Source organism: Suricata suricatta, chromosome 8 (assembly GCF_006229205.1).
Source record: "Suricata suricatta isolate VVHF042 chromosome 8, meerkat_22Aug2017_6uvM2_HiC, whole genome shotgun sequence".
Lineage (NCBI taxonomy): Eukaryota > Metazoa > Chordata > Mammalia > Carnivora > Herpestidae > Suricata > Suricata suricatta.
Window position 1 is genome coordinate 12,028,617 of NC_043707.1, and position 21,576 is coordinate 12,050,192.

The 21,576-nt window shown below is 53.6% G+C and overlaps 1 protein-coding gene across 1 annotated transcript in view; it reads left to right on the forward strand.

The window, feature by feature from the left end:
* Positions 1-21,576, forward strand: part of ABCC1 (ATP binding cassette subfamily C member 1) — a 117,779-nt gene that overhangs the window by 19,009 nt on the left and 77,194 nt on the right. The window contains exons 2-5 of the mRNA XM_029949064.1: positions 2,655-2,831; positions 4,954-5,079; positions 10,367-10,504; positions 10,944-11,069. Coding sequence (XP_029804924.1) covers positions 2,655-2,831; positions 4,954-5,079; positions 10,367-10,504; positions 10,944-11,069 — 567 coding nt within the window. The remainder of the gene's footprint in view (positions 1-2,654; positions 2,832-4,953; positions 5,080-10,366; positions 10,505-10,943; positions 11,070-21,576) is intronic.

Here is a 21,576-nt window from a genome sequence, read left to right on the forward strand (position 1 = left end):
GCAGCAGCCCAGGCCCCGAATAACGTCTCTCCCGTGGCCCGACCTTCTGGGGTCCGTAACCGTGTGTGTGAAGGGCCAGCCTTGTGTCTCACGAGACGGGCACGTTCCTTCGGAAGGAGCGTCTTCTGACAACGGGAACGGCTCTGGGGGTGACGGGACCGCCACTGCCGCCGCCTCCGGAGGAGCCGCCCGCAGCATGACGGCAGTTAAAGTGACCGCTCTGACTTAGATGGCTCTCCTCCCTCACGCGTGCTCGCTCACAAGGCCGCCTTCCAACCGCAGGCCCCCAGAGGACGGCCTTCGTCCTTTTCAGGGTTTCTTTGTGCCTAGAAGTTTCGTGGCTAATCCCTTTGTGTGTGTTGACCTTTTCAAGTTTATTTTTCAACGGTTTCTTGTTCTCGGTTCTGGAAGAAATAATTGTTGCTCTCGCAGACTAATTATACCTCAGAAGGACTGGTGTAGGTGCCTCATTAATGCCCAGAGCTCCTGCCCCGCTCTCTTTTTCTTAAAGTCAGATCCTTTCTTTTTAATAAGCATCTTAATGACCCTTCCGACGTGTACACTTGGGTCGTGTTAAGTGTATTCACATTGCTGTGTGTCACGGGGCCTCTTTTCTGAGAAGCTCAAAGCTCACAGTTGGATCAGATAGTTAAATGTGCTTTTTTTTTTTTAAGTGAAAGGATCTTTCTGTTCCTATTATCTTCTTCTTTTTCTTTTTCTCCCCCCAGTGTTCTTCGATGTGGCTCCAAGGCTTGTCCCCGAGCCTGAGGTTCCGGGTTCCTTGGAGTTCTTCGGTGCTCTTGCTTCACTGAATGTGGGGAGGCTGTGGGATCCGGGGTTTCTGGAGCTTTCGGAGGCCGTGTCGTCCGGGACGGGGGTGGGGAGAGCATGCCGGGAGCGAAGTAGGCGGCGTGGGGCCTGGCCCTCGTCCTCAGCCAGGCCGCCCCCCAGCTCCTGGTGGTGGCTGTAAAACAGGAGTTTGGGTCCGGTGCTGCTAGGTTTTCCTGATTTTTCCAGAGAAGCCAGACCTAAGTTTTCATAAGAAGTCTCCCGATTTTCGATGTTGGCAGCTAAGCAAAGATGTTTTTTAAAAGCATCTCTGAAACAGCAGTAGCGACAAACCGTCTGTGGGCCAGGCTGGCCCAGGGGCACCTGTTTGAGACCCCCTCATCTCACCCGACCTAGTTGTGGTAGAACCAGGAAGTGAAGACCCACGATCAGGTAATAACTTTTCCCAAAGCTGTGTAACTGGTCAGTGGACTAATCAGGACTTGAATTAAATTCCCTGTTCTGTGTTGGTGGGAAGGCGTTTTCCTGGGCGGACAGACCTGTTCTGTTAATATGTACCTGGCTACTTACCTGTTTGGCATGTTTCTTTTTTAAATAAAAAATTTTTATTTTAGACAATGTGAGTGGGGGAAAGGCAGAGAGAGAGAGAGAGAGAGAGAGAGAGAGAGCGCGAGAATATCTTAAGCAGGCCCCACCTGCTGTGCAGAGCTCGACCCCGGGCCCCATCCCGTGACCCTGGGATCATGACCTGAGCCAGAACCCAGAGTCAGACGTTCAACAGACTGAGCCGCCCAGGCACCCCTATTTGGCACGTTTCTAATGAAATACATGTGAATTTTTTAAAAAGTAAAAGCATTTAAAACCAGTTTGTGTCTGGGGCTGAGTAACTTAGTGGTTCAGTGTAGGGACATCAAAACCAAACTGACTGGGTTTGAATGGGGCCCCGGGTTTTAGCTGCTGTGATACTGAGACAAATTGCCAGACCTCTCTGTGCCTTAGCTCTCCCTCGTGAAAAAGGAATGATACAGCGCTCACGGAAGGAAGGGAGGTAATCCACGTAAAGAACTTAGAGTAGGGCCTGCCTAGCACAGAGGGCTGCGCAATTTGGGGGTTATCCGTGCTGCTGATGCTGATGGTGGTGATGGCGGTGATGGCAGTGATGGTGGTCATGATGGTGGTGGTGGTGATAGTGGTGGTGGTCGTGATGCTGGTGGTGATTGTGGTGGAGGTGATGGCTCCCTTGGTGATGTCGGTGGCAGTGATGGCGGTGATGGGGAGGAAGAAGACGGCTTTCTAAAGTCCTCAGCTGACAAGACTGTAAAGTAGAATGATTCATAATGACAGGAGGATTGTTTGGTTGACAGGAGGTTCCTTCAAACGGATGGCGGTCCCCATCTGTTGTACGAGGGTGGAACTGTGACAGACCCTAGGACTTAGCTGTTACGTGAGACAAGACCTACCTTCATTCCTTCTTTCTTTATTTTTTAAGTTTATTTATTTGTTTTGAGGGCGGGGAGAGGCAGCGAGAGAGGGGGAGAGAGACAGAATCCCAAGCAGGTTCCGCCCTGTCCACGCAGAGCCCGACGCGGGGCTCAAACCCTCGAACCGGGAGATCATGACCTGAGCCGATACCAAGAATCTGACCATCCAGCCATCCAGGCGCCCCTCTGATCCTTACTTTGTGGTTCGTGGTCTTTCGGGCTCCGGATCTTTCCACCGTGCGTGTTCTGCCTGAGAGCGCTTCGGGTGGATGGAGGCTCTCGTCTGTTTTCTGAAACCCTGTCGTATCTCGTTTCGACTCCACGCGGACGTGGGTGCCTCTTTGGTGCGGCCCGTTGACCGTGACCCTGTGTTTTCGTCCGCAGGACTGGGGTGTCACGTGGAACACCAGCAGCCCCGACTTCACCAAGTGCTTTCGGAACACCGCCCTCGTGTGGGTGCCTTGTGCCTACCTCTGGGCCTGCTTCCCCGTCTACTTCCTCTATCTCTCTCACCACGACCGGGGCTACATTCAGATGACACACCTCAACAAAACCAAAACTGTAAGTCCCTTGGGGTTTCCGCGGGGCGGGGGCGGCGGGCGGGGTGGTGGCTGCTGAAGAGGACAGGTCTCTTCTACTTCCCGGGCCCTGAGTTCCTTTTTCTAGAAGGCACACGCGTGATGTGGTAAAGGCCGCGGCTCTGGGGTCAGGCGTGGGTGCAGATCCTAGCTCTTTGGCTCATGGACTGTATGAACTTGGACAAATTATTGGACCTCCCTGAGCCTCCGTTTCCCCACTGATACCTAGGATCCTCTCAAGAGATGACCAGGAGATAATCAGGACCTGCGGCGGATGCCCACGTGACCTGAGGCTATCTTTTTTCTTTCCCAAAAAGTGTCTTTACCTTGACATCATTGCAGACTGCAGCAGGTTGGCGAGAGGCCCCAGGAGCTCCCGCCAGCCCCGTCTGCCCGGCACTCACAGTCCCCGTCTCTGACCCTTTTCCACGTTTGTTCCGTGCGTGGCTCTTGCTCTCTCCCTGGGACACGTTTATATTTTTCTGAAGCATCCGAGAATCGATAGCGTCCGGTCGGCCTCTCCCCCTTGATCCTTCAGTGTGTCTTTTCGCCAAAGAGGGATATTCTCTTAGGTAACGGCGGTCCGGTCGGGAGAGGCCATTTAACACGGCCCCGGCCCTTTCAAAACGAATCTACTGCCTGCATTCCAGGCCCTTGTCCCGACAGTGCCCTTTCTGGTACCCTCCCCCCCGCTCCAGCCCCCCCTCGAGGTCCAGTCCAGATTCTGTGCTGCTCCGAGTCACGTGGTTTCTTTTGGTTTTCATATTTCTCAGTATTTATTTCCATAAAAACGGGAAAACTTGAGTGAGTGGTTTTACCGAAGCTCACCCTTGGCCCGGAGTCCCCCCTTCCAAACCTGCTCATTCACCCCCCACAAAACGCTCTGGATTTGCCTGTTCTCACCTAGATCTCATGTCTTCCTCTTAAGGAACACTTTGTATTTTGGGGGCAGCAACATTCTCCCTTTAAAATGTAAAACAGAGGGGCACCTGCGTGGCCCAGTCACTTAAGCGTCTGACTCTTGTTTCTGGCTCAGGTCACGATCTCCCGGTTTGTGAGTTCGAACCCCACATGGGGCTCTGCGCTGATGGTGTGGAGCCTGCTTGGGATTCTCCCTCTCTCTCTGTCCCTCCCCCTGCTCGTGTTCTCTCTGTCAAAATAAATCAATAAACTTGGAAAAAACAACAACCGAAAAACAGTCTTTAAAAATAAAAACTTTAAAAAAATGTAAAAAAGATTTTACCAAAAAAACAAAAAAAGCCTTGCCTGAAAGCCCTCCAGTAGCGTCTCACGCCAGGGAAGAAAATGCTCACAGCGGCCCAGGTTGATCTGGCCCCAGGCTCCTCCTCAGCCATCTACCCCCTCATTGCTCATTCCACAGCAACCAGGAACCTGTCACACATGTTCCCACCCCAGGGCCTTTGCACTTGCTGCTCCCTCTGCCGGAATTGTTCTTTCCTTCAAATACCCGCATTTGGGTCATTACCTGTGTGTCACCTGATTTGGGAGACCTTCCCTGACCGCCCTGTGTTACCTGTTCCCTCTTCATGTCAGCTACTACCCCCTGGTATTATTTATTTTTCCAATTTGTTTCTTGCCCAGCTTTTCCCACGAGAGTCTCAGCTCTGCGAAGGCACAGACTTTTGTGTGTTGTGTTCACTGTGGTCTCCGTGGCACTTAGAAAAGTACTAGTCGTCCCCAGTGGACTTGGGTTGGGTGAATGTTGTTGAGTGAATGCTTACTATGGGAGGCGCCTGGCGCAAGCATCCTGGGTGGCTGGTGGAGTGGAGGCCCGGTCTAGACTGAGACCGTGAGTTGTCAGGAGATGGGAAGAGCAGTGAGCAGACAGCAGTCCTGCCCTGGGTGTGAGGGGACCCCGGACCCTGGTTGCAGACTGGTGTGTGGTGCCCCAGAGGGTGGCTCACCATGCCCAGGACTTGTCCGTGTTCCAGGGGTGTGGCGTGCTGTGTCTGAGGACCAGCTGATGGCTGCGGGCTTGGCTGGTCCCTCCACGGCTGAGCTTCTGGCCGGGGCCGGGGCGAGGTGTGTGCCGGGGAGAGTTCCAGAGCTGTCCCTTGTAAGACACGTGTGTGCTTCTCTTCCAGGCCTTGGGGTTTTTGCTGTGGATCGTCTGCTGGGCAGACCTCTTCTACTCTTTCTGGGAAAGAAGTTGGGGCAAGTTCCTGGCCCCAGTGTTTCTGGTCAGCCCAACCCTCTTGGGCATCACTATGGTAAGTCGGGGCCAGCTGTCCGCCAGGCATCGGGACACCCAACCTAGTGGCCAGCGTTCAGAAATTCAGGGTGCCTGGGTGGCTCGGTCAGTGAAGTGTCTGGCTCAGGTGGTGATCTCATGGGTTCATGAGTTCGAGCCCCACATCAGGCTCTCCACTGACCATGCAGAGCCTGCTTGGGATTGTGTCTCTCCCTCTCTCTCTGTCCCTCCTCTGCTCATCCCCTCTCTGTCTCTTTCTCAAAATGCATGAATAAACTTAAAAAAAGAAACAAGAAGACCTCATGTCTCCTGATAAAAATCCAGAAATCTGGCTTCTCTGGAAAAAGTCGAAGGCAGCACCACCAGCCTCCTAGTTTCCTCGGGCAGCCGGCAGCCGGAGCCAGAACGACCGCCGCCTCTGAAGGGGGCGCGTGCTGAGTGCCGCTGGCCCCGGTCCTCACCCTGCCCTGTTGCCCCTCCTGCCCCGAGGCTGGACGGCAGGTGGTGTCTCTGCGGTGCTGCCCCAGCCCTTCATGGTCATTGCCTGGGACCGAATGGTCTCTTGAATCTGTAGCTCTGGGTTAAACGGGGGGGTGCTGAGCCGAATCGGAAGCTACCCTGCCCCCTCGCAAGTCCGTTGTTTGTGGGACACACAGACACGGCTGCTACTTCACTGCAGTGGACACGTTTTAAGCACTGAATATGTGCCTGGCACTGTTCTCGGTGGTTTACCTGTCTTGAAATTAGAAATTAGAATTCATCTGGGGGCGCCTGGGTGGCTCAGTCGGTTAAGCCTCCAGCTTCAGCTCAGGTTATGATCTCACGTTCGTGGGTTCGAGTCCCGCGTCGGGCTCTGTGCTGACCGCTCAGAGCCTGGAGCCTGCTTCACACTCTGTGTCTCCCTCTCTCTCTGCCCCTCCCTGCACCTGCTCTGTCTCTCTCTGTCTCAAAAATAAATAAAACATTAAAAAAAAAGAAATTAGAATTCACCTGTTTGCAGAACAACTTTGTGAGCAAGGCCCCGCTTTGTCCCCATTCGGCAGGCCGGGAGACTGAGGCACAGAGACGTTCATGTCCTCAAGGGCACACAGCCGAGCGGGGGCGGTCCCCACGGAGGCCGTGGCTCAGGGCCGCAGCGGTGTGCTCTGAGCCGGGGGCTGCTCCTGCGCGGGCAGCCCGTGCCTTGCCCCTCTGAGAAGCCGGGAGGGTTCTCGGCAAGCCCTTGCGTGTGTGCGAAGGAGGAAGGACGCGGGTTCGAGGCAGGATGTTGTGAGCCAGGAAAGCCGTGTGCACGGCAGGGCCAGAGGCTGAAAGGGAGCTTGAGCGGGAGGACACGTCTTCTGCGAAGCAGGAACGTGGGCACGTTCAGGGGGTAGACAGCACAGGTGACGGAGGACGGGAGAGCCAGGGCAAGGTGGCGCCACTTTGTGGAGGGCTGTGGACCTTGACTGCACTTGTCAGCGGTTCTGATCCCTTCTGCATGTTCACTCACGTAAGGTGGTTTGCTCATTCTTCCCGTTTTCAGAGACAGGCAGGCTGAGGCACAGAGAAGTGAGGGAACGGGCCCGAGGCTGCACAGCCAGTGAGCGGTAAAGCTGGCCTGGCATCCGTGCTGTCTGACCCCGATGTCACCCCCATGTTTGGGGGCTTCTTTGCCAGCGCTTGGTGCTCCCGCTGGGTTTGTTGACCTCCACGGCCCCTCGCCGGGCACCACGCGAGCACGTGGGGAGCACTCCTACACGTGTTGGGAAATGGAGGCCTCACTTTGCTGGAGCGGCTCACGCTCCCTTACCTTCCCTGTTCCTGGTCCCGTGACTTTCGTTCACAGTTACGTTTGTGATGACGGGGACACGGGTGAGGGGCTGAGCGTCACCGGCTCTATGCTTTTGGGGGCTCTGAGTTGGCCAGGAGGTGAATTGGCCTGTGAGATCCTCAGTTTCTTTCTTCCCCTGTGGCTCTGAGACAGAACAAAGGGGCCAGCCCTGCTGTTCGTGCTCCAGCGACTCGCTCTCTGCACCGCCGGGGTCGGAAACACACAGGCCCTCGGAAGATGGGCTAAGAGCAGTGAGCACGTAGTTTTCTGTCTGTACTGTGTGCCAGGAGTTAGACAAGACCTGTCCTCATGGAGTAGATGTCTAATTGTGCAAACAGACACTCAATGAATGAGTCCCCAAAAAGGCACTAAATGTTTGCTCCTGTGTGAAGTACTGTAAGGGTGAGGTTTGGCGAAGGGGTTTGGTCTGGGGTCTCGGCAGGAAGGGGTGGTGGGGCTGCAGCTGCGGGATGAGCAGGACGTTAAGAGTTGAAGAGGCTGCGGGCAGAGGACTATCCAGTTGGGGAGAAGAGCACGTGCAAATGTCCTGGGGTCACCAGGAGAAGTGGAGAGTTGGCCTGTGTGGCTGAGGGAGAGGGAGTATGAAGGGGAGGGCAGCTGAGACGGCAGGAAGGGCAGATGCCTGACCTCATGGGACCTTGAGCTTCAGGTTAAGTGGGTTTTGTTTTACATTCTCCAAGCATGGGTTCTACAACTTCTTTGTGCCCTGGGCCCCTTTCTCCTTTGCCAGTCAGGTCTCAGGATAACGTCCTTCATGTGAAAACATAGGATCACAGAGGAAACTGATCATGCACACATTATGGGAACATTTTGTGGTTACATTTATGTTTCTGCTTGAAGCTTAATTTACATACAGTAGGACTCACTTTTTTTTTCTTAAATGAGTTCCTAAGTTCTGGTAAACCCACACTGTCCCCTCACAACCAGCTCCACCATCAAGATCTACAACAGCCTTTCACCCCTCTGCCTCTGCGGTCAGCCCCTCCTTTCCCACCCCTGTCCCCTGGCAGCCGCTGCTGCGTTTTCTGTCCCTGTCACTTGGCCTTTTCCAGAACGTCATGTGAATGGCACTCTGCTGGCTGGGGCCGTTGGGGGCTGACTTCTCCGACCTGTTGTGTGAATCCAGAGAGGGAGGTTTTTTGTTTTTCCAGTTGCTCAGTGTGTTTGATAGAATGGTCTCACCGCACAGTGTTCATCTCTTGGTCAGTGAAAACGGTTAGCGAGAGGGTGCGCGGTGGCTCAGTCGGCTAAGCGTCTAAGGCTTGATTTCACGGTCATGAGATCGAGCCCTGAGATGGGCTCTGTGCTGAGTGTCGGGCTTGCTTAAGAGTCTCTCGCTCTCCCTCTGCCCCTCCCCTGCGCACGCTCTCTCTCACTCTCAAAAATAAAAATAAAAAGTTCACAGAAGATTAAAAAGCAAAGTAAAAATATATATGCATTTCAAGTCAAGTTCTCCCAGCGGGTGGGATGCCTCTTTAATTTCTGAGCAGTGATGGCTGTATGTGATAGTCGGACACATTTCCAGCTGTATATTTTTAGGTAGGATTTCTTTTCTTTTTCCTTAAACATTTATTTAAATGTTCAATGAAAGGGAGAGGGGTAGAGGGAGGGAGACACAGACTCTGAAGCAGGCTCCAGGCTCTTAGGTGCCCGCACAGAGCCCGATGTGGGGCTTGAACCCACGAACCATGAGATCCTGACACGAACTGAGTTTGGATGCTCAACTGACTGAGCCACCCAGATGCCCCCCTCCCTTTTAAAAAAATTTTTTTTAATGTTTATTTTTGAGAGAGCATGAGGAGAGGAGGGGCAGAGAGATGGGGAAGACAGAGAATCTGAAGCAGGCTCAAGACTCTGAGCTGTCAGCACAGACAGAGCTGTGAGAAACGGGCTCCAACTCCTGCACCGTGAGATCCTGACCTGGGCTGAAGTCGGGCGCTGAGCTGACCAAACCCCCCAGGCGCCCCTTCCCACGGGATTTCTAATGGTGACAGAGTCACAGGTACCAATGCTGTGCAGTTGATTGCCGTCACTTACAGCTGGTGGTGCTGATGAGGGAAAGTGAAGCTATTGCTGTTTCCGTGTCCAAGGTCATGGACCTCTGGGTTCTAGCCACAGCCCGTCCTGGGACCCCAGGTTAAAGCCCCCAGTCCTGAAGGGGGAGGTTTTGAACAAGGGTGTGGCACACCTGGCTCTGTGTCATGAAGAGCTGACTGTGGCCTCTGAGTGGAGAATGGATTGGAGGGTTGGGGCAGGACTGGAAGCTGGGAGTCCAGTGGGGGGGGGCCTGTGGGGTGACCCAGAGCGAGGGGAGGGGGCAGAGGCCAGGGGAACAGTAGGTAAACTGAGGATCCATCTCGGTGGCAGAACCAGCGAGCTGCTGATGGATTGTAGGGAGTGAGGGAGATGGGGCTCCGAGGAGGATTGAGGGGGACAGACCCTCAACCAGGGTCTCTGGGGAGTAAGGGCAGGGGCCCTGGGTGACCTTCAGCTCCTCCCAAGTCTGGCTCATGACTGGGTTTGGGGCCTTGCCTCATGAGGCCCGCTCTGCCTGTCTGGGCAGTGGCCGTGACAGTTCCTTCTGTAGAGAAAAAGTAGTTTTATCACGTATTTTCTCTCCCTGATCATTAAATCAAGTGTGAAATGGAAGTAATAGCCTCAGGGGTCAGGAATGACATAAAATCTCGGTTCTCCTATAATCCCTGTAGGCGAGATGCTGAAATGTTGGCAGATTAAGTAATCTTCATTTCCTTATGTAGGAGAACAGTTACCCCTGTTGTCTAGAGGATAAAAATTAGTCCTTGTCAGGGCTGGGATTTGAACGTAGGTCTTCCTGCTTGTAAATGAAGGCTCGGCCCACTGCCTGTTTTTGTAAATAAAGTTTTATTGATACTCAGCCATGCCCATTCATTTGAGAAAAAGTACATATGTCTGTTCCAAAAAAAAATTTTTTTTAATGTTTCTTTTTGAGAGACAGAGACAGAGCGTGAGTGAGGAGGGGCAGAGAGGGAGACACAGAATCTGAAGCAGGCTCCAGGCCCTGACCTGTCAGCACAGAGCCTGACGTGGGGCTGGAACCCACCAACAGTGAGATCATGACCTGAGACAGTCCGACGCTTAATCCTTTGAGCCACCTAGGATTAAGTTCTAAACTGAGCTTCCCCCCGACTTTTCCATCCTGTCCCGGATCTATTCATGGTCTTCTTAAATTCCCACAACCTCCAGATGAGATGCCCTTAGCATCTCCGTTTCGCAGACGAGGCAGCAGAAGCTCAGAGGAGTTCAGTGACTTGCCCCGGGTCACCCAGCAGGGGGAGAGCGGGGCCAGAGCTGGGGCCGGGTCCTCCCCAGGCTGGTTTTTGCACCACTGAGCTGAGGACAGCCCTGCTCCAGGCCTAACATCGGCCAGGATTGTGGGGGGTCATGGGGCCTGGTCTTCTGACAGCCCCTGTTGTGTGCTTCTCTCTTGCAGCTGCTCGCTACCTTCCTAATTCAGCTCGAGAGAAGGAAGGGCGTCCAGTCCTCGGGGATCATGCTCACTTTCTGGCTTGTAGCCCTACTGTGCGCCCTTGCCATCTTGCGATCCAAAATCATGACTGCCTTAAAAGAGGTAAGTGGTGGCCTTGAGCGGCCCTCGGGAAAGGTGCTTATCCCTTCAAGCCTACGTGGAATCGTGCATTGCCATGGCAACCAGAGGATGATGGGCCCAGTTTCTTCCCCCAGGGATTTCCCTAGCTCATCCAGCCTTGCTTCTAGAACCTTCTTTCCTCAGGGCCCCACTTACTTCCGTAGGTTCAGGGGCCCCTGTGGGTTCTCTAGGGATGGGAGCCACAGACAGGTGCACGGCACCCTCTGAGCCTCTGTCAGCAGGAAACGGCAAGTCCGCTCTAGATTCGCTTAGTCTGGAGCGGAGCCGAGTGGGGGTGGTGGTCACCGAGCGGCTGCCACTCCCCTCGGGGGCTGCACCTGCTCCCCCCCGCCCCCCCCAGCCCCTGCAAGCTGCTTCCAGAAGGTGACCTTCTCTTCCTCCTTCCCTGCTGCACGTCTAGGATGCTGAAATCGACATGTTTCGCGATGTCACTTTCTACATTTACTTTACCCTCGTGCTGATTCAGCTCGTGTTGTCCTGCTTCTCAGACCGATCGCCCCTGTTCTCTGAAACCATCCACGACCCCGTAAGTGTGATCAGAGACACGCGTGTGTGCGTGTGTGTGCGTGCGTGTGAAAAATACTATCTGGTGCCAGCTAACATTGATTAGACACTTGTTCTGTGCTAATTTCACCCACGTGGGATCTCATTCCATCTTCCCTTCAAGGCCCAGGGAGAGGTAATATCCTCCCGCCCACTCTACAGATGGAAAAACTGAGGCCTCTGTGTGGCTAGGGGGATGTAAGAAAGGAATCTGATTCATAATTGTAAACCGCCGTGTCTTACAGGCCTGCAGGTTTGATGATTTGGTTGTCGTAATGATTTTAGAAATTGTGAGCAAAACATTTAAAAATGAAGACCTTTCCCATACATTCCAACAGGGCAGGTTTTCTAGAAAAATGAGAAGTTCTGTCCGTGTTCAGGCCACCGTCCCGCCCAGTAGTCCTTGTGTTCAGTGGAGGAGCGTGGCCCTCGATGACACGGTGTCCCCCGCTCCCTCTGCGTGATAGTGTCTGCTTCCCTCTTTCGTGGGACGTCCACAGCCTGTGAGGGATTTGAGTCTGAGACCCGTGTCTGTCCTGTTATTTTGAGGGACGTGGGGGTCTTCTCTGGCCCAGGGGGCACGGGGGAGTGTGGTGGCGGCGGCCTGTCTTCCTGTCGGCAGAATAAGCGGGAACCAGCCGTGGACCCCTGCTGTCTCTGTTCTTCCTCTCTGTTTCCCTCTCTTCCTTCCTCTCTCCCCCTCCTTCTTCCGTTTCTTCCCTCCTTTGTTACCTCCAATGCTAAGTACCAGGCCCCATTCCGGGCACAGTGCTGTGGCAGTGCACAACACAGGGATCTCGCCCGCCTCAGGCTTCTCTTGTCATGGGGACCAGGGGACAGTCCGTAACCCTGGACCCAAGTGTGTATCAGTCAGGTGGGAGTAAATCTTGAGGAGGAGAGGAAAGGATGGAGACGAAATGGACCTGATGTTTGAGGGTTGTGTCCAGTTTTGATTTGATAGGAGCCGTCAGAGAAGGTGTCCCTCACGAAACCTCACTGGGGGGAGGGAGCGAGCTGAGCAAATACCCAGAGGAAGAGCGGTCCAGGCAGAGTTGGGAAATGCAAAGGCCCTGGGGCAAGCGCCGCCATGGGCTGTCAAGGGAGCAGCAGGAAAGGCCAGTGTGCCTGGAGCAATGAGAGGCCAGAGAGGGCTAGGACCTGGCATCTCAGAGGTGGGGACGGTCGCCTGCAATTTTGTGAGCCGTTGGACTTTATTCTCAGTGGGAGGGGACCCTTTGGAGCATTTATTTGACGCTTTGTTCGTGGCTAGTCAGCTGCTAACTGCTGAACCGGCAGCAAGGGCAGTTTCCTGCAGCTGCAGTTTTCTGGGTTCTGCCTTCATGGGGGGGTGAAAGCAGCTGTGGGGAATCGGCCCCGTCTAAAAAAACATAGGTTCGCGTGTTTGTGTACGTGTGTGTGCATGTGCACATATTTATGTTCATGTGTTTGCACTAAGAGGCGTCCGTGTGTGCACATGCGTCAGCGTGTGCGCGCGTGCGTGTGTGAAGTTCACAGGGCGGCGACAATGAGCCCCCTGTGAGGCCCTCACTCCTGCCTGGCACAGAGGAGGGGCTCACGTGTCTGGGAAAGCCGTCTCTCCTGCTCAGCAGGGTCTGTGCGCATGGGGCCGGGTGTTGGCGGCAGCATGTCCCCGTTAGGAAACACATGTTAAATGTCTGTTGTGTTGGAGAGCTGGGGGGCTCTGCTCTAGTGACAGGTTCCCCACCTGTGTGGTGGCAGCCGTGGGCTGCTCTGAGGGTCAATTGAGGCCCTGGAGAAGCTGGCAGGCCGATTGGAGCTCCCTGGAGGACCCCAAGGGCAGCATCAGATGTGTGCTCCGATGCTGGCGGGGGAGAGGGGTTCCTTTTAATTTTTAAAAATATTTTTAATGTTTATTTTCGAGAGAGAGAGAGAGAGAGAGAGAGAGATAGAGCATGAGTAGGGGAGAGGCAGAGAGAGAGGGAGACACAGAATCTGAAGCAGGCTCCAGGCTCTGAGCTGTCAGCACAGAGCCCGACCTGGGGCTCAAACTCACGAGCTGTGAGATCATGACCTGAACTGAGTTGGAGGCCTACCTGACTGAGCCACCCTGGCGCCTCCAGGGAGGGACTTTCTGATGCCTGTTTCTCTGGGGACCTAGGTGAGATTCCTTGCTCTTCTCTCCTGGAGGCCTGTACTTTGGGATGGCGCCCAGAGCTGGCTCCTTCCCCGCCTTGTGCTTTCTGCATTCCCAGCAGCCTGGGCTGGGGCCTGCGCTCCCACTCGGGGGCAGCTCGAGGCGGGGCTGCCAGGGCCTGGGACACCCTCTCTATTGTCCCCAGCCATTCAGTTCTAGGAACCTCGGCTCACAGAGATGGCTGGAGCCTAACTCACACCCTGAATCTGATGGCGGAGGCAGCATGGGGTCATGGAAGTGGAGCCTCACGTGAGGCTGGAGTTGGGTAGACCCTGCGCGCCCTTTATCGCTTCACCGGACATTTATTAAGCATTTGTTGTACCTGTACTTGGTTCTGGGGACACAACTGTGTGAAGTCGATGCGGTGCGTGCCTTTTGCTACAATGATTGATTACTCCATAACGAACCACCCTGAATTCAGCTGCATAAAAGAAGAGTAGCTTAGGGGAACCCGGGTGACTCAGTTGGTTAAGCATCTGATTTTTGGCTCGGGTCATGATCTCACAGTTTGTGAGGCTCTGTGCTGACGGTGCAGAGCCTGCTAGGGATTCTTTCTCTTCCTCTCTCTTTCTGCACACCCCACTTTCAAAGTAAAACACAAATAGTAGTTTATTTTACGTTCCAACGTCCTGGGTGGTGCCTGGGCCCAGCTGGCCTCTCCCTCGGGGCCGCCCTGTCGCCGAGCGCTGGTGGGCTTCTCCCTCCCCGGCAGGTGCTTAGTGCCGGACCCTGGCTGCAGCCTCAGCGAGCCTTGACGGTCCACGTCAGGGAGGCCTGGGCAGCCTCCCCGTTTGGCGGCTGGAGTCTGAGAATGTGTGTTCCTAGAGAGAGAGCCAGGCCGAAGCGGGGTCTCTCATGACCCGGTCCTGGACATCACAAGGTGTCACTCCTGCCACAGTCTGTTGATGGAGGTGTTCACAAAAGTCAGCCTGGACTCGAGGGCTGGGGACACAGACCCCAACTCTAGGCGGGGGAGCGTTCTAAGAAGAGCTCATGAGATGGCAGATAATGTCTGGCCCTCTTTGGACTGTTCAGCCTGCCGTGTGCCCTCAGGAAGCTTGTGGCCCCGCAGGGGACGGCCATTGGACGGGTGAGCAAACAGCTGTGTAACCACACAAGGGTGAAGGCTGGGAAGACTGAGAATCAGGTTATGGGACTTAGATTTATGACCCCAGGCAAGTCCCTCCTCCTTTCAGCACCTCAGTGTCGCCTTCATGAAAATGGGTTGAGGCCCCTCCTGGTGCTGGGATCTGAGGCCAGTGATCGGGGGTGGGGGCGGAGGACACTGTTAGGTGCTTTCTCTGCCTGTCTCCCCATGATCCTTGGGTCTCACATCACAGTGGAGCTCAGGAGATAGGGGGAGCACAGCCCTAGCCGCTCTCCTGACTTGAGAGCCGCAGCCACACATTGCCTGTCCCCACAGGGGGTGGTCAGCCATGCCCTGGGGTGGCCGGGGGCAGGAGGGGCAGCACTGGGCTTCTCCAGGCTCGCTCCTGCTGAGTCACCAGAGTCAGCGTCCTCCCCACTGGCCCTGTGCCCTTTGTGTGACTCAGACGGCTGTCCTGGCCCTGGTGTTCTGGCGGGGGTGGTGCTGCTCCCCGCTGTCCCTGCAGGCGCTCGGCTGCCTGGAATCTGGGAGTGGCTGACCAAGCCTTCCAGGGCTCTCCCGGGGTTCCTGCCTGGCCCTGCCTATGATCCTTGTTGGGCCTGAGGCTACTGCTGAGAACGGGGCTGGTGGGAGGTGGAAGGGGTTCCTCTGGCCCTTGGAGGCATCAGTGGCAAATGTGGTCATATGGTAGACCCCCGCTCCTCAGAGTCTGTCTCTGGACCCACCGTATCGGCATTCCCCAGGTGCTGTCGTGGGCCCGCCGAGCCTCATTTCAGCAGGATCCATGGGTGTCTCGTGGTTGAAAAGCATGGGTTTGGCACATTTAAGACACACGTAAAATTCTCAGCTCATTTGGCGGAAGAGGTACTTTTAGTCCTTTCCGTAAATATGGGATTTATTTTTCCCTGTGCTTTGCTGTGGATGTGCAGAGGGTGTACCCAGCCACTCCCCAGTTCCGTTCCACAGTTAACATTGATCAACGTGCTTCATCACGTATCTGTCTGCCAACCGGCTCAGTTTTTGGTATCTGAAACTTACTTTGAAACCCCTAGTATGTTTCACGCAGATGCTTGCACCATGCAAAGCACTAGCTAGAGATTTATACACACTTCCGTTTTATGTTTTTCTTAAAGCAGAATTTGCATTATGAAATTCCTGAATGTTACAGTCACCGGTTGAGGAGTTCTGACAGATGAATGATAACCCAAGCCCCTGTCCAGATACAGAACATTACCAGGACCCCAGAATGTCCCCTCCTGCCCTTCATGGTCAACCTTGACCCCTCACATCCCCAGAGGCAGCCACTGAACTTGGGCTGTGTTATGAAAGCGTCATAAAGTCTGTTTAAAAAAACTTTTTTTTAATGTTTGTTTTTGAGAGAGAAAGAGAGACAGAGCATCAGCAGGGGAGGGGCAGAAAGAGAGGGAGACAATTGGAAGCAGGCTCCAGGCTCTGAGCTGTCAGCACAGAGCCTGATGCGGGGCTCAAACTCCTGAACCATGAGACTGAGACCTGAGCTGCAGTTAGAGGCTTAACCAACTGAGCCACCCAGGCGCCTCTTGAGTTCTTATTTTTAAGTAATCTTTCCACACAAAGTGGGGCTCAAATTCACAACCGCAGGATTGAGTCACATGCTCTACTGACTGAGCCACCCAGGCGCCCCTCATAAAGTCTGTTTTTAAGGATTTTCCCCTTCATGCTGTTGGTCATTAGCGATCTAGTGTTGCCCAGGGGGCGGTGGAGGGTGGTGCTCAGCGGGGCTCTGAGTACTGAAATGGACAAACTTGACCCTCAAGGACAGGGGGCAGCGGGCAAACAAGAGCTGTAGACAATGGGGCTCTGAGGCAGGAAAGTGCTGGGGGCTGAAGGGCTGGAGGAGGGAGGGGTTCCTAACTCAGCCTGAGGCTCCAGGGCCAGCATGCAGGGGAGGGGAGGACCGAATCTGAGAACCGAGAGGCATCAGCTAGGCTAGTAATGCTGGGCAGAAAGGTGCTTCTGATCCAGGAACCGGCATGTACAAAGGTTCAGCTGTATAAAGGACCTTGTAGGTGTTTGGGGAACTGCATGGTCTGCCTGGGTGATTTGGAGGGGCCGGGGAGCTGAGCTTGGCAAATCAAGAGTAGAATTTTGTGTCACCACGAAGATGCGGGATTTGGACATGATGGAAGATTCTCAGCGTGGGGAGTGACACGCTCAGAATGCACGTGTTCTGGGGGATCCCTCTGGCTGACAGTAAGAGGGTGTCCAGGACACGGAGGGGCTGGTGGCACTCACATAGCCACTGCAGCAGCTCAGGCAGGTCAGGAGGGCGGAGCCAGATGGTGATCCTGTGTGTTGTCTTTTCAAGTTACGTAGTCCTCGGAGCATCCGGATGAGACAGGACTGTGAGTCTCCCTTCATTTTACAGCTGAGGATAATGAGGGCCGGGGTGGTGGTCTTGCCTGAGTTCACCAGGCTGGATCAGAAGCCCTTCTCCAGGTTAGTGCCCCTGAGCGTGCCTCGCTCGGAGGCCTGGGAGCACCTGTGGAGTTTGAGTCCGTAGCGCGTGGTGGGACTCACGCCTTTGCAGTTCTCACAGCTTCCCAGGTGCCGTGGGCGCTGGTGATGGGGGCCCCATTTGAGACCCCCTTCTGTAAGCTGCAGGGCTGCATCACCCTCCCCTTGCTGCGGGGCATCTGGGCTGTGCGGGATGGGAGTCACAGGCAGGAGCCTGGAAGAATCAAAACCAGAAAAGACGAGTGGGGATCCTGAGAATTCCTGACGAAAAGGCATGAGTGCTGGAAGACTGAGGCAGGGTTCCCCAGACCGCCCGGTGTGAGACTGTGAACGGCCATTTCTCAAAGAACCAGTGCTTGGGGCTGGTGGACCAGACCGGTTTTTGGCCAGATATCTGGATGCCAGATACAGATGCCAAAGAATGCGGCTCTTCTGTACATTTGCATAAATCAGACTCCCTCTCCCTCTGCCTTCATCCAGCGCTTGTCTGCATTACTCTCCTTTCTTGGTGAACGGGGGACAGTGCACAGGCCTCCTCCGTTCTGGGACAGAAGTTGCTTACTCTGGCTTGAGCCTCTGAGCCTGGAAAACCCCCCACTGGCAGCCCTGCCATTCGTGGATTGACGTCAGAATGTTCTGCTTGGTTTCCGTTGAGTTGAGTGGAATGCCGTCTGGGTTCTCATCCAGCACCCACCCCCTTTATTTTTCTTCTTTTTAAGTTATCAGTTCTTGGGGCGCCTGGGAGGCTCCATTGGTTAAGCGTCCGGCTTCGGCTCAGGTCATGATCTCACGGTTTGTGGGTTCGAGCCCCGCGTCGGGCTCTGTGCTGACAGCTCAGAGCCTGGAGCCTGCGTCAGGTTTTTTGTCTACCTCCCTCTGTTTTCTGCCCCTCCCCCACTCATGCTTTGTCTCTCTCTCTCTCTCTCTCTCAAAAATAAACATTAAAAAATTTTTTTAAATATGAAAATCCTTGTTTGGATTCAAAGGAGGGAGGAAGCGAATTGGACAAAGCCCTTCGAGCCTGCAAATTAGAAACTGTGAAATGTTCTTGTGAACAGTCTGATCTCACTGCCTTGGCAGGGTACGTTTTCTTGCAGCGGCTGGGATTTTCACCCGCCAGGGTGAAGATTCCTGTTTTCTGTCTGGGACGTGCTTTCTTCCAGGCTCAGGGGTACGACTCCCATTCGTACGCAGCAGGGTGAAAAGGGAGCGAACCTGCCTTCGATTTTACAGTCGCAGCGTTGCTTCCTTCTTGTGCCATGGTGGGCAGTGCCTGATGGGTGAGCCCCCTGTGCGCATCGGTGCCTAACACCCAGCTGTTTGCGCCGCAACACGGTGCAGGTGAGAAAAGACACTGTACTTCCCCTGGGTGGATGAGTTTGGGCATGGCCCCGCCTCCTTCAGGCTGATGCAGCCCCCCGGAGGCACAAGACTTGGGGGGTCTTGTAGAGCTGCATCTCAGCCCCCCCCCCCCCCCCCCCCCCCCCCCCCCCCCCCCCGGCTGGGCACAGCCATGCCCCACGTCCCATGGCAGGACTCAGGGAAGACTGGGCTTGGAGGCAAATGGCCGTCACTTGAGCTCTGGTTTTACGGCTTAGTAGCCACTGTCTCGGGGTTGTGAGCTCTGATGTCCGCAGGGCTTAGCCAGCTTATCCTGTAAAAAGCCAGATAGTAAATATTTAGGCTGTGTAGACCACATAGTTTGAGGTGCACCCACTCGGCTGTGCCATTGTAGCTTAAAAGCAGATGTAGACAGTATGTAAATGAGTGGGCGTCACCGTGTGCCAATCAGATTTGGCTTTACCAGCTATGTAAATGAGTGGGCGTCACTGTGTGCCAATGAGATTGGACTTTCCCAGCAGCCGGCTAGGTGCGTCTTCCTTATGTGAAGCATCTGGTACAGTGCTTGGTACGTCGTGAGGCTACAAGAAATAGTTGACTGTTGTTTCTACTATTAGTATTAATCCTATTAATATTGTTTCTCCCTCCTAATATGTTTCATTCTGCACCAGGTACTCTTCTAAGAACTTAACAAGCTTTGTCTCACTTAATCACATCACCAGGTACCTTGGCCAAGGTCCTCACAGTTCGTAGGGGGCAGGGCTGGCATTCTCTCCCCTCCTTGCTGTTTGTTGCCTCACCTCACACACAGGCAACCCCTCCCAGCCCTTGTCTCTCTGCCACCTTCGTTTTTTTCCTCTCTCCATTTATGCTTCTCCAGCTCTCTCCATTTATGCTTCTTTTTCTTTTTTTTTAAATGTTTATTTTTGAAACAGAAACAAAGCACAAGCAGGGAAGGAGCAGAGAGAGGGGGGTGGGGGACATAGAATCCGAAATGGCTCCAGGCCCTGAGCTGTCAACACAGAGCCTGACGTGGGGCTTGAACTCATGAATTGGGAGATCATGACCTGAGCCCAAGTCGGATGCTCAACCAACTGAGCCACCCAGGCACCCCTCTCTGTTTATACTTCTCTATTTATTTGCATCTTGGTTTGCTTACTCTCCATCTTTCCCTCCTCCCCCCTTCCTCCCCTGACAAGCTGGGAAGCAGTATTGGGTGGGGACCTCCCTGTGTCGCGCATAGCTCCTTCCCCAGCGCGTAGCCACCTCCTGGCACATAAGCAGGCCCTCCCTAAACATTTGCTCAAGAAATGAGTCACTGCCAGCTGTGCCCCTTCCCCCTCCCGCTCCCTGCCGGAACCCGGCTTTTCCCGGTGTGTCAGAATCGGGCTGCAGTTAAAGTGCACATAAGGTTCCCTGATAGCTCGCCCACCACCAGCCCACAGAGCAAATACCAGCACGTCTTCCATGGATAATATTGCCAGCCTAGGTTGGGAAAGTTCCAGCTTACAACACTGTCCTATGGACACATTGCACTTGCCCTCCTTACAGTCCTGTGAGGTAGGCTTAGCAGCCGGAAGAACTGCTCCCATCTCTCATATTTGAAAACTGAGGCTTTCGGGCAAAGGGACTTGCCTCCGGTCCTTCAGCTACAAAATGGCAAACCTGGGATTTGAACCCTAGCTCCAAAGTCGGAATCTATGCCGAGTTAGGTTGGTCTGGAACGTAGGTCTATGAGGCAGCAATGTCTGATTCCTTATTAGCAATTTTGTGAAGAGGACACCTGGGCAGCTCAGTTAGTTGAGTGTCCGGCTCAGCTCAGGTCATGATCTCATGGTTCGTGGGTTCGAGCCCCGTGTTGGGCTCTGTGCTGGCAGCTAGTTCAGAGCCTGGAGCCTGCTTCCGATTCTGTGTCTCCCCCTCTCTCTCTGCCCCTCCCCTGCTCACACTCTGTCTCACTCTCAAAAACTAAAAAATTTACATTAAAACAAATCTCTTGAGGCCAGGGCCCCAGCCCAGAGGTCTAAGCTGGTGTGGGGTCCACTGTGGTTTGTGAGCTCCCCAGGTTGGGCAGGCAGGGCTGGGAACCTCCTGATGCTGCACGGCCGCAGAGTGGAGGCCCAGGATGCACATCTGAGTCACTGGGGGAGCCTTTCACGATGGAAACTTCCACACACGCACATAAGTAGACCGCAGCATGTAACCTACTGCTGCCAGCTTTCTTTGCCCTGCCCTGCGTTGTAGGTAAACGTTTCAGTGTATGTCTCTGGAAGACAGGGCTTTAAACATACTCAGTAAGTTGCTATTTTGAAATAACTTGACTGACAGAAGGTTGCAGAAATGGTAGAATTGGGGTCTGCCCTGCTCCCCAATGAGAGCATCTGAAAGAGAAGGATTTTTAGTTCACTTTATCAAAAAAAGACATTTTAAAATATTTACTTATTTTAGAGAGAAAGACACACTGACACACGGAGCACACGCAGGGGAGGGGCAGAGAGGGGGAGAGACAGAATCTGAAGCAGGCTCCAGATTCTGGAGCTGTCAGCAGAGCCCGACGTGGGGCACGAACCCACAAGCAGTGAGATCCTGACCTGAGCCGAAGTCGGGATGCTTCACCGACGGAGCCCCCCAGCCGCCCCTGAAAGAGAAGGATTTTCAACGAGACAGCAGTGACCCTGTGATCTGTCCTAAGAGCATTAATAGTAATTGTGTGATTCTGTCACGTTTCCCAGGAAGCCTTTGTGGTTGTGATCTGGTACATTTTCGTGACCTTCTGTTTTCCTTCCTCATGTGTTAGCTGGACTGTTTCTATGCACGCACTTCCCCTGTGGGGAAGTTCCTTTGGAAAAGGTGGGGAAATGCTTGTCCTCTGCCCTTTTTCTGTCCTCAAAGCAACGGCTTGGTTCGCTTGCATCTTTTCATGAATGATGCCAGGGGATTGCTCTTTTTTATTCAGCGTCATTGTGAGATTGTGTTTTTTTTTTAAGTTTTTTTATTTTATTTTTATTTTTTTATTTTTTTTTACTTTATAAAGTTTCATATTTTTTTAACATATGCAGTTATTTTCCATCCTTTACAATACAGTAGTTGCAATGACACTCAAAACAGAAAAGCAAAGTAAAAAATCAAAACACCAACTTCTGTTTCATGTAATTAGTCTTATACAGAAATTAGAGGGTTAAGTAACAACTAGTTAATCACCTAATTTCACAGCTATCTGAAGTGGCAATCCTTATATAGCAGCTTATCTATGATACATTCAAGATAAATGATACAATATATTACTTGTTCATAGGCTACAACACAGCCTGCTTAATACCTTTCCTTAAATTCCACCTCTATACTACAATATGCTTGAGGTCCATGCAA